Source organism: Hyla sarda, chromosome 8 (genome assembly GCF_029499605.1).
Source record: "Hyla sarda isolate aHylSar1 chromosome 8, aHylSar1.hap1, whole genome shotgun sequence".
NCBI classification, from domain to species: Eukaryota; Metazoa; Chordata; class Amphibia; order Anura; family Hylidae; genus Hyla; species Hyla sarda.
The window spans coordinates 231734281-231747558 of NC_079196.1; the positions used below are offsets into that span (position 1 = coordinate 231734281).

A 13278-nucleotide genomic window follows, 5' to 3' on the forward strand; every position below is an offset into this window, starting at 1 on the left:
TGGACTGTACCGTGCGTTACCGCACGGAACCTCTCCTAATGTGCATCAGACCTCATCACGAAAAAATTGAATTTTTGGTCCTCTCCAACTGCACTTCCGAAATTCTTCTTGGATTACCGTGGCTTCAACGCCATTCCCCAACCCTTGATTGGTCCACAGGAGAAATCAAGAACTGGGGTACTTCTTGTCTCAAGGACTGTCTTAAACCGGTTCCCAGTACTCCCTGCCGTGACCCTGTGGTTCCCCCTGTAACCGGTCTTCCTAAGGCTTATATGGACTATGCTGACGTGTTTTGCAAAAAGCAAGCTGAGACTTTACCTCCTCACAGGCCTTATGACTGTCCTATTGACCTCCTTCCGGGTACTACTCCACCCCGGGGCAGAATTTATCCTCTGTCTGCTCCAGAGACTCTTGCCATGTCAGAGTACATCCAGGAAAATTAAAAAAAGGGGTTTATCCGCAAATCCTCCTCTCCTGCCGGAGCTGGATTTTTTTTTGTGTCCAAAAAAGATGGCTCCCTACCTCCTTGCATTGATTACTGCGGACTTAATAAAATCACGGTAAAGAACCGCTACCCCCTACCTCTTATCTCGGAACTCTTTGATCGCCTACAAGGTGCCCACATCTTTACCAAACTGGACTTAAGAGGTGCTTATAATCTCATCCGCATCAGGGAGGGGGACGAATGGAAGACTGCATTTAACACCAGAGATGGACACTTTGAGTATCTGGTCATGCCCTTTGGCCTGTGCAACGCCCCTGCTGTCTTCCATGACTTTGTTAATGAAATTTTTCGTGATCTCTTATATTCCTGTGTTGTGGTTTATCTGGACGATATTCAGATTTTTTCTGCCAACTTAGAAGAACACCGCCAGCATGTCCGCATGGTTCTTCAGAGACTTCGAGACAATCAACTTTATGCCAAAATGGAGAAATGTCTGTTTGAATGTCAATCTCTTCCTTTCCTAGGATACTTGGTCTCTGGCCAGGGACTACAAATGGACCCAGATAAACTCTCTGCCGTCTTAGATTGGCCACGCCCCTCCGGACTCCGTGCTACCCAACGTTTTTTGGGGTTCGCCAATTATTACAGACAATTTATTCCACACTTTTCCACTATTGTGGCTCCTATCGTGGCTCTAACCAAGAAAAACGCCAATCCCAAGTCCTGGTCTCCCCAAGCGGAAGACGCATTTAAACATCTCAAGTCTGCCTTTTCTTCTGCTCCCGTGCTCTCCAGACCTGACCCATCTAAACCCTTCCTATTGGAGGTAGATGCCTCCTCAGTGGGAGCTGGAGCTGTCCTTCTACAAAAAAATTCTTCCGGGCATGCTGTTACTTGTGGTTTTTTTTCTAGGACCTTCTCTCCGGCGGAGAGAAACTCCTCCATCGGGGATCGAGAACTACTGGCCATTAAATTGGCGCTTGAGGAATGGAGGCATCTGCTGGAGGGATCAAAATTTCCAGTTATCATATACACTGATCACAAGAATCTCTCCTATTTCCAGTCTGCCCAACGGCTGAACCCTCGCCAGGCCAGGTGGTCGTTGTTCTTTGCCCGTTTTAACTTTGAAATTCATTTTTGCCCTGCCGACAAGAACATTAGGGCCGATGCTCTCTCTCGTTCCTCGGATGCCTCGGAAGTAGAGCTCTCTCCGCAACACATCATTCCTCCGGACTGTCTGATCTCCACTTCTCCAGCCTCCATCAGGCAAACTCCTCCAGGGAAGACCTTCGTTTCTCCACGCCAGCATCTCGGGATTCTCAAATGGGGACACTCCTCCCACCTCGCAGGCCATGCGGGCATCAAAAAATCCTTGCAACTCATCTCTCGTTTCTATTGGTGGCCGACTCTGGAGACGGATGTTGTTGATTTTGTGCGGGCCTGTACTGTCTGTGCCCGGGATAAGACTCCTCGCCAGAAGCCTGCTGGTCTCCTTCATCCTCTGCCTGTCCCCGAACAGCCTTGGTCACTGATTGGTATGGACTTTATTACAGACTTACCCCCATCCCGTGGCAACACAGTTGTTTGGGTGGTCGTTGATCGATTTTCCAAGATGGCACATTTTATTCCTCTTCCTGGTCTTCCTTCAGCGCCTCAGTTGGCAAAACAATTTTTTGTACACATTTTTCGTCTTCACGGTTTGCCCACACAGATCGTCTCGGATAGAGGCGTCCAATTCGTGTCTAAATTCTGGAGGGCCCTCTGTAAACAGCTCAAGATTAAATTAAACTTCTCTTCTTATTATCATCCCCAATCCAATGGGCAAGTAGAAAGAATTAACCAGGTCCTGGGTGACTATTTACGGCATTTTGTTTCCTCCCGCCAGGATGACTGGGCAGATCTTCTACCATGGGCCAAATTCTCATACAACTTCAGAGTCTCCGAATCTTCTGCTAAGTCCCCATTTTTCGTGGTGTACGGCCGTCACCCTCTTCCCCCCCTCCCTACTCCCTTGCCCTCTGGTTTGCCCGCTGTGGATGAAGTGACTCGTGATCTTTCCACCATATGGAAAGAGACCCAAAATTCTCTTTTACAGGCTTCATCCCGCATGAAAAGGTTTGCCGATAAGAAAAGAAGAACTCCCCCCATTTTTGCTCTCGGAGACAAGGTATGGCTCTCCGCTAAATATGTCCGCTTTCGTGTCCCCAGTTACAAACTGGGACCACGCTATCTTGGTCCTTTCAAAGTCTTGTGCCAGATTAACCCTGTCTCTTACAAACTCCTTCTTCCTCCTTCTCTTCGTATTCCCAATGCCTTCCATGTCTCTCTCCTTAAACCACTCATCATTAACCGCTTCTCTCCCAAACTTGTTTCTCCCACTCCTGTTTCCGGTTCTTCTGACGTCTTCTCCGTGAAGGAGATTCTGGCCTCCAAGACGGTCAGAGGGAAAAAAATTTCTTGGTGGATTGGGAGGGCTGTGGTCCAGAAGAGAGATCCTGGGAACCTGAGGACAACATCCTAGACAAAAGTCTTATCCTCAGGTTCTCAGGCTCTAAGAAGAGGGGGAGACCCAAGGGGGGGGGTACTGTTACGCCGAGCGCTCCGGGTCCCCTCTCTCAGCCGGGATGCGATTCGCGATGCGGGAGGCGCCCGCTCGCGATGCGCATCCCGGCTCCCGTACTTGACTCGCTCTCCGTCGGTCTTGTCCCGGCGCGCGCGGCCCCGCTCCTTAGGGCGCGCGCGCGCCGGGTCTCTGCAATTTAAAGGGCCACTGCGCCACTGATTGGCGCAGCTGGCTTAATTAGTGTGTTCACCTGTGCACTCCCTATTTATACCTCACTTCCCCTGCACTCCCTCGCCGGATCTTGTTGCCATTGTGCCAGTGAAAGCGTTTCCTTGTGTGTTCCTAGCCTGTGTTCCAGACCTCCTGCCGTTGCCCCTGACTACGATCCTTGCTGCCTGCCCTGACCTTCTGCTACGTCCGACCTTGCTCTTGTCTACTCCCTTGTACCGCGCCTATCTTCAGCAGTCAGAGAGGTTGAGCCGTTGCTGGTGGATACGACCTGGTTGCTACCGCCGCTAAAAGACCATCCCGCTTTGCGGCGGGCTCTGGTGAATACCAGTAGCAACTTAGAACCGGTCCACCAACACGGTCCACGCCAATCGCTCTCTGGCACAGAGGATCCACCTCCAGCAAGCCGAATCGTGACAATATCTATCTCATATCTATCTATTTTTCTATCTCATACCTATCTATCTCATATCTATCTATCTATCTATCTCATGTTTATCTATCTATTTGTCTATCTCATATCTATCTTTCTTACGTTCAATGTTTTTCTAAGGTAAATTCCTTCTATCCCAATCCTCGACCAACCTTTCACAGAGACGCTGTGCCCCAGATGAGGTTCCATCTTTTCTATGGATCTTCCGGATGGGGGTGAAGAAAAATAGAATATGACTAAGGAGGAATCCTCCACATCCGACTCCCAGTCTGTAGTCGATGGATTGATGTGCTGACAGTCGTCCATGAAACTTCTCATCCATCTCTCTAGATTCTTGGCACTGTTATCCTCTTCTGTAGAGAAGATCACGGCTCTGAGGGAGGAGGACAGCCATTATGGAGGGATCATAGAGGAGGACCGCCATTGGAGGGATCATAGAGGAGGACAGCCATCATGGAGAGATCATAGAGGAGGACAGCCATCATGGAGAGATCATAGAGGAGGACAGCCATCATGGAGAGATCATAGAGGAGGACAGCCATCATGGAGAGATCATAGAGGAGGACAGCCATCATGGAGAGATCATAGAGGAGGACAGACATCATGGAGAGATCATCGAGGAGGACAGACATCATGGAGGGATCATAGAGGAGGACAGCCATTGGAGGGATCATAGAGGAGGACAGCCATCATGGAGGGATCATAGAGGAGGACAGACATCATGGAGGGATGATAGAGGAGGACCGTCATCATGGAATGATCATAGAGAAGGGATGATAGAGGAGGACAGACATCATGGAGGGATGATAGAGGAGGACCGTCATCATGGAATGATCATAGAGAAGGGATCATAGAAGACAGCCATCAAGGAGGGATAATAGAGGAGGACCGCCATCATGGAGGGATCATAGAGGACAGCCAACATGGAGGGATCATAGAGGACAGCCATCATGGAGGGATCATAGAAGAGGACAGTCATCATGGAGGGATCATAGAAGACAGCCATCATGGAGGGATCATAGAGGAAGACAGCCATCATGGAGGGATCATAGAGGAGGACAGCCATCATGGAGGGATCATAGAGGACAGCCATCATGGACGGATCACAGAAGAGGACAGCCATCATGGAGGTATCATAGAGGAGGACAGCCATCATGGAGGGATAGAGAGGAGGACAGCCATCATCGAGGGATCATAGAAGAGGACCACCATCATGGAGGGATCATGGAGAACAGCCATCATGGAGGGGTCATAGAGGAGGACAGCCATCATGGAGGGATCATAGAAGAAGACAGCCATCATGGAGGGATCATAGAGGACAGCCATCATGGAGGGGTCATAGAGGAGGACAGCCATCATGGAGGGATCATAGAGGAGGACAGTCATCATGGAGGGATCAAAGAAGAGGAAAGCCATCATGGAGGGATCATAGAGGAGGACAGCCATCATGGAGGGATCATAGAAGAGGACAGCCATCATGGAGGGATCATAAAGGAGGACAGCCATCATGGAGGGATCATAGAGGAGGACAGACATCATGGACGGATCATAGAAGAGGACAGCCATCATGGAGGGATCATAGAGGAAGGCAGCCATCATGGAGAGAACATAGAGGAGGAAAGCCATCATGGAGGGATCATAGAAGACAGCCATCATGGAGGGATAATAGAGGAGGACAGCAATCATGGAGGGATCATAGAGGACAGCCATCATGGAGGGATCATAGAGGACAGCCATCATGGAGGGATCATAGAAGAGGACAGCCATCATGGAGGGGTCATAGTGGAGGACAGCCATCATGGAGGGATCATGAAGGAGGACAGCCATCATGGAGGGGTCATAGAGGAGGACAGCCATCATGGTGGGATCATAGAGGAGGACAGCCATCATGGAGGGATCATAGAGGAGGACAGTCATCATGGAGGGATCATAGAGGAGGACAGCCATCATGGAGGGATCATAGAAGAGGACGGCCATCATGGAGGGATCATGGAGAACAGCCATCATGGAGGGGTCATAGAAGAGGACAGACATCATGGAGGGATCATAGAAGAGGACAGCCATCATCGAGGGGTCATAGAGGAGGACAGCCATTATGGAGGGATCATAGAGGAGAACAGTCATCATGGAGGGATCAAAGAAGAGGAAAGCCATCATGGAGGGATCATAGAGGAGGACGTAAATAATTTAGGGATCAAAGAGGAGGACAGCCATCATGGAGGGATCATAGAGGAGGACAGCCATCATGTAGGGATCATAGAAGTGGACAGCCATCATTTAGGGATCAAAGAGAAGGACAGACATCATGAAGGGATCATAGTGGAGGACAGCCATCATGGAGGGATCAAAGAGGAAAGCCGTCATGGAGCGATCATAGAGGAAGACAGCCATCATGGAGGGATCATAAAGGACAGCCATCATGGAGGGGTCATGAAAGAGGACAGCCATCATGGAGGTGTCATAGAGGAGGACAGCCATCATGGAGGGATCATAAAGGAGGACAGCCATCATGGAGGGGTCATGGAGGAGGACAGCCATCATGGAGGGTCATAGAGGAGGACAGCCCTCATGGTGGGATCATAGAGGAGGACATCCATCATGGAGGGATCATAGAGGAGGACAGCTATCATGAAGGGATCAAAGAGGAGGACAGCCATCATGGAGGGATCATAGAGGAGGACAGCCATCATGGAGGGATCATAAGGGATCAGAATATTCGCGAATATATGGATGAATATTCGTCATATATTCGCGAATATTCGCATATTCGTTATATTCTCGTTTATTTTCGCACATGCGAATATTCGCGTATGCGAAAATTAACATATGTGAAAATTAGCATATACAAAATTAGCATACGCGAAAATTCGCATATGTGAAAATTAGCATATGCAAATTTTCGCATATGCGATTTTTCGCACGGCAGTCTCACACAGTAGTATTACAGCTTTCTTTACACCACACAAGCTGGAAGCAGAGAGGGATGATCACTGTGATGTATACTGTGAAGAAAAAATAAAAAAAAAAAACGAATATTCGTCATTACGAATATATAGCGCTATATTCGCGAATTCGCGAATATGCGATATTCGCGAATAATATTCGAATTGCGAATATTCGCGAGCAACACTAATCATAGAGGAGGACAGCCATCATGGAGGGATCATAGAGGACAGCCATCATGGACGGATCACAGAAGAGGACAGCCATCATGGAGGGATCATCGAGGAGGACAGCCATCATGGAGAGATCATAGAGGAGGACAGACATCATGGAGAGAGATCATCGAGGAGGACAGACATCATGGAGGGATCATAGAGGAGGACAGCCATTGGAGGGATCATAGAGGAGGACAGCCATCATGGAGGGATCATAGAGGAGGACAGACATCATAGAGGGATCAAAGAGGACAGCCATCATGGAGGGATCATAGAGGACAGCCATCATGGAGGGATCATAGAAGAGGACAGCCATCATGGAGGGATCATAGAAGACAGCCGTCATGGAGGGGTCATAGAGGAGGACAGCCCTCATGGAGGGGTCATAGAGGAGGACAGCCCTCATGGAGGGGTCATAGAGGAGGACAGCTCTCATGGAGGGGTCGTAGAGGAGGACAGCCCTCATGGAGGGGTCATAGAGGAGGACAGCCCTCAAGGAGGGGTCATAGAGGAGGACAGCCCTCATGGAGGGGTCATAGAGGAGGACAGCTCTCATGGAGGGGTCGTAGAGGAGGACAGCCCTCATGGAGGGGTCAAAGAGGAGGACAGCCCTCATGGAGGGGTCATAGAGGAGGACAGCCCTCATGGAGGGGTCATAGAGGAGGACAGCCCTCATGGAGGGATCATAGAGGAGGACAGCCATCATGGAGGGATCATAGAGGAGGACAGCCATCATGGAGGGATCATAGAGGAGGACAGCCATCATGGAGGGGTAATAGAGGAGGAAAGCCATCATGGAGGGGTAATAGAGGAGGACAGCCATCATAGAGGGATAATAGAGGAGGACAGCCATCATGGATGGGTAATAGAGGAGGACAGCCATCATAGAGGCGTCATAGAAGAGGACAGCCATCATGGAGGGATCATAGAGGAGGACAGCCATCATGGAGGGGTCATAGAGGAGGACAGCTCTCATGGAGGGGTCGTAGAGGAGGACAGCCCTCATGGAGGGGTCAAAGAGGAGGACAGCCCTCATGGAGGGGTCATAGAGGAGGACAGCCCTCATGGAGGGGTCATAGAGGAGGACAGCCCTCATGGAGGGATCATAGAGGAGGACAGCCATCATGGAGGGATCATAGAGGAGGACAGCCATCATGGAGGGATCATAGAGGAGGACAGCCATCATGGAGGGGTAATAGAGGAGGACAGACATCATGGAGGGGTAATAGAGGAGGACAGCCATCATGGAGGGATCATAGAGGAGGACAGCCATCATGGAGGGGTAATAGAGGAGGACAGCCATCATAGAGGCGTCATAGAAGAGGACAGCCATCATGGAGGGATCATAGAGGAGGACAGCCATCATGGAGGGATCATAGAGGAGGACAGCCATCATGGAGAGATCATAGAGGAGGACAGACATCATGGAGAGAGATCATCGAGGAGGACAGACATCATGGAGGGATCATAGAGGAGGACAGCCATTGGAGGGATCATAGAGGAGGACAGCCATCATGGAGGGATCATAGAGGAGGACAGACATCATAGAGGGATCAAAGAGGACAGCCATCATGGAGGGATCATAGAGGACAGCTATCATGGAGGGATCATAGAGGAGGACAGCCATCATGGAGGGATCATAGAAGACAGCCATCATGGAGGGATCATAGAAGAGGACAGACATCATAGAGGGATCAAAGAGGACAGCCATCATGGAGGGGTAATAGAGGAGGAAAGCCATCATGGAGGGGTAATAGAGGAGGACAGCCATCATAGAGGGATAATAGAGGAGGACAGCCATCATGGAGGGGTAATAGAGGAGGACAGCCATCATAGAGGCGTCATAGAAGAGGACAGCCATCATGGAGGGATCATAGAGGAGGACAGCCATCATGGAGGGGTCATAGAGGAGGACAGCTCTCATGGAGGGGTCGTAGAGGAGGACAGCCCTCATGGAGGGGTCAAAGAGGAGGACAGCCCTCATGGAGGGGTCATAGAGGAGGACAGCCCTCATGGAGGGGTCATAGAGGAGGACAGCCCTCATGGAGGGATCATAGAGGAGGACAGCCATCATGGAGGGATCATAGAGGAGGACAGCCATCATGGAGGGATCATAGAGGAGGACAGCCATCATGGAGGGGTAATAGAGGAGGACAGACATCATGGAGGGGTAATAGAGGAGGACAGCCATCATGGAGGGATCATAGAGGAGGACAGCCATCATGGAGGGGTAATAGAGGAGGACAGCCATCATAGAGGCGTCATAGAAGAGGACAGCCATCATGGAGGGATCATAGAGGAGGACAGCCATCATGGAGGGGTCATAGAGGAGGACAGCCCTCATGGAGGGGTCATAGAGGAGGACAGCCCTCATGGAGCGATCATAGAGGAGGACAGCTATCATGGAGGGATCATAGAGGAGGACAGCCATCATGGAGAGATCATAGAGGAGGACAGACATCATGGAGAGAGATCATCGAGGAGGACAGACATCATGGAGGGATCATAGAGGAGGACAGCCATTGGAGGGATCATAGAGGAGGACAGCCATCATGGAGGGATCATAGAGGAGGACAGACATCATAGAGGGATCAAAGAGGACAGCCATCATGGAGGGATCATAGAGGACAGCTATCATGGAGGGATCATAGAGGACAGCCATCATGGAGGGGTCATAGAGGACAGCCATCATGGAGGGGTCATAGAAGAGGACAGCCATCATGGAGGGATCATAGAGGCGGACAGCCATCATGGAGGGGTCATGGAGGAGGACAGCCATCATGGAGGGGTCATAGAGGAGGACAGCCATCATGGAGGGGTCATGGAGGAGGACAGCCATAGGAGAGGATATAACCCACGGGCATTGTGGTCACCAGCTCTCTGACCAGAACCATCATATCTATAGAGCAGCCAAAGACTGGATGGCAAATGGGCCTTGGAATTTGTAGATTGTTTTCCCTGCATAATATTTATGTTGTTACCTTTCCTCCCGGATTATTTTGGAGACAAGACTAGAATACTCTGCATTGTTATGTTTTGCTATGAAAGATATCACCATTGTACAGATCTCTATATCAGTCATGGAGATCCCTTGTAATGTCAGGTGGGCGTACATTTAATGTTTTACATAATATTTTATAATAGTAAGAGCTGCGCTCAAGTCATAGACTGCGGGTCCCGGGCGCTATCAGCAGCCAGGACTCGTCGCTAATGTGGACGTCAACGATCGCACAGCTGTCTCCCACTAACCCTTCAGACCCTGTGATCATTTGTATTTGCCCTCAGACATTTCATTCATTTTATTAGTTGTTCCCTCACAGTAGATGTTTTTCTGGGCACTAAGGATATATACTGTATATGTCCAGGGCTCCGGCATCTTTTTCCTCCAGCACAGTAAAAAATGTGCTGGAGGGAAACTGATGATAGAACTGATTACATTTATTAAAATAGGACAGTTCATGTTCGTCTGGCGTCTCAATCTGGGCGCCGGACGGCACTGGTCAGGGGAACGAACCTTGCTGCTTTCCTCCCTCCGGCATTCAGAAACAATGGAGGCCAGATGCTACACAACTGATGGCAACTCATGCACATTGTCCTCCGCAGTTGTGGCATCAGCTGTGTTGAGTTTTAGGCTGGACCCCTGATATATCTAATCCCAGCCTAATGGTGCAGTCATTGAATATTACATGAAATTTAGTTTATTATTGACAGAAGTTTCATAGATTTACAATTTGGCACCTAATTCGGTAAATTTTTATGCATAAAAATAAACAAAAGTGGTGTAATAAAACCCAAAAGTGACACGAAAATAAACTGTCAGCTCACAAACTGCTGGGTGCCGACCACGGGGCCGGAGTATTGCAACGTCACAACTCTGCCCCCACGTGGCGTCACCACCCGCTATGCAAGTCTATGGGATGGGGCGTGACGGTCGTCACGCCCCCTCCCATAGACTTGCATAGCAGGGGCGGGGGTGACATCACACGGGGCGGAGTCATGACATCACGATACTCCGGCTCCATGGTCGGCACGCGGCAGTTTGTGAGCTGGCAGCTCGCCATGCAGCTCAAAGAGGTGGGTGGCGAATGTAAGATTGTGGGGGTGCCCAGCGGCGGGACCCCCCGCCATCATACATCTTTTCCCCTATCCTTTGGATAGGGGATAAGATGTCTTAGGGCCAGAGTACCCCTTTAATGGGTTTTTATGGTTTTTCTTTCAACTCATTAAAATAAATCATTGAGTCACATAATGAAAGAATCACATGACTTATAGTCTCATAAGGATGTCCAGAATTTAATGCGCTATTATTCTCATCCTTCAGACCAATGTTCAATGTTTAGGTCTGGCTGACCCCCTTCACCTCCCTCACGTGGACCTACAGATCCCTTTCTTGTATACAACACTTGGAAGCTGCAAATAAACCTACAATAAATACGGTATGTCAAAACAACTGCACGTCATGTACCTACATGGCGCCCCCACAAATATCCCCCATCTGGGACAACCTATTATCTCAGATTTACTAAAGGGAACCTTTCAGGGGAGTACATCACTTTCACCTCACTGAGCCCCAAATAACTTATGTAAACCTGATATGAAGACTTATGTCTGTCTGAACATGTGCCTGTCCACCAGTAAGATTGTATACTTAAAGGGGTACTCCGACCCTAGACATCTTATCCCCTATCCAAAGGATGTCTGATCTTCCTGCAGCACCTGGCATTCGTTTAGAGTGTAGGATGAAGCCATTCCCATAGATTTGCATTGAGGGGGCGTGGCCTTGTCGTCACAAGCCTCCGCCCCGAATCACCAGTAATCCAGCATGGAGCGAAGTTCGCTCCATGCACCGGATGTCTGGGGTGCCACAGCCAAGATCGTGGGGGTCTTCAGCTCCTTTGGATAGGGGATAAGATGTCTAGTGGAGGAGTACCCCTTTAATGCTTCTTCCTTTTCACTGTTCTTACTAGAAGATACTAAAAAATAAGTAGGTTAAGAGTAGAGTTGAGAGAGCTTCAAGTAGACTGGCTCATAGCGAACCTCACGGGCTCGGCTGTTGATTACTTTAGTCTGCATTAATTAGTTCAGTTTTCCAAGGGCTCCGGTTGCCTGGAAAAGGTGGATACAGTCCTAGGAAACCTAAGACTATTATCCAGGACTTTTCCAGGAAACCAGAACCCTTGGAAAGCTGAACTAATTAACCCCTTAAGGACTCAGGGTTTTTCCATTTTTGCACTTTCGTTTTTTCCTCCTTACCTTTTAAAAATCATAACCCTTTCAATTTTCCACTTAAAAATCCATATTATGGCTTATTTTTTGCATCACCAATTCTACTTTGCAGTGACATTAGTCATTTTACCCAAAAATACAGGACGAAACGAAAAAAAAAATCATTGTGCGACAAAATCGAAGAAAAAACGCCATTTTGTACATTTTGGGGGCTTCCGTTTCTACGCAGTGCATATTTTGGTGAAAATGACACCTTATCTTTATTCTGTAGGTCCATCCGGTTAAAATGATCCCCTACTTATATAGGTTTGATTTTGTCGCACTTCTGGAAAAAATCATAACTACATGGAGGAAAATGTATACGTTTAAAAATGTCATCTTCTGACCCCTATAACTTTTTTACTTTTCCACATACAGGGCGATATGAGTACTCATTTTTTGCGCCATGATCTGAAGTTTTTATCGGTATGATTTTTGTTTTGATCGGACTTTTTGATCACTTTTTATTCATTTTTTAATGGTATAAAAAGTGACCAAAATACGCTTTTTTGGACTTTTGAATTTTTTTTACGTGTACGCCATTGACCGTGCAGTTTAATTAATGATATATTTTTATAGTTCGGACATTTACTGTGATCAGCATTATCGGCGCTTGACTACTCCTGCCTGGATCTCAGGCACGGAGCAGTCATTCGTCGATCGGACACCGAGGAGGCAGGTAAGGGCCCTCCCGGTGTCCTGCAAGCTGTTCGGGACGGCGCGATTTCACGCGGCGGTCCCGAACAGCCCGACTGACTAGCCGGGATACTTTCACTTTGGCTTTAGAAGCTGCGGTCAGCTTTGACCGCCGCTTCTAAAGGGTTAATACAGCACATCGCCGCGATCGGCGATGTGTGGTATTAGCCGCGGGTCCCGGCCGTTGATGAGCGCCGGGACCGACGCGATGTGATCGATGCGATGCGATGTGATCGAGGGAGTCGGCGCAGGACGTAAATATACGTCCTGCGTCGTTAAAGGGTTAATGCAGACTAAAGTGATCAACAGCCGAGCTGCAAAGTTCACTATGAGCCAATTTACTGTAAGTTCACTTAACTCTAGTTAAGACCAATTTTTTCACTCTCTTAAAGGGGTACTCCGCCCCTAGGTATCTTATCCCCTATCCAAAAGATAGGGGATAACATGTCTAATCACGGGGGTCCCGCTGCTCGGGACCCCCGTGATCTTG

At 48.9% G+C, this 13278-nt stretch overlaps 1 protein-coding gene across 1 annotated transcript in view; it reads right to left on the bottom strand.

Moving 5' to 3' along the window:
- The window catches only part of LOC130285389 (uncharacterized), an 84710-nt gene that overhangs the window by 15411 nt on the left and 56021 nt on the right, over positions 1-13278 (bottom strand). The window contains exon 2 of the mRNA XM_056536748.1: positions 3822-4042. Within this exon, the coding sequence (XP_056392723.1) occupies positions 3822-3987 (166 nt within the window). The 5' untranslated portion in view covers positions 3988-4042. The remainder of the gene's footprint in view (positions 1-3821; positions 4043-13278) is intronic.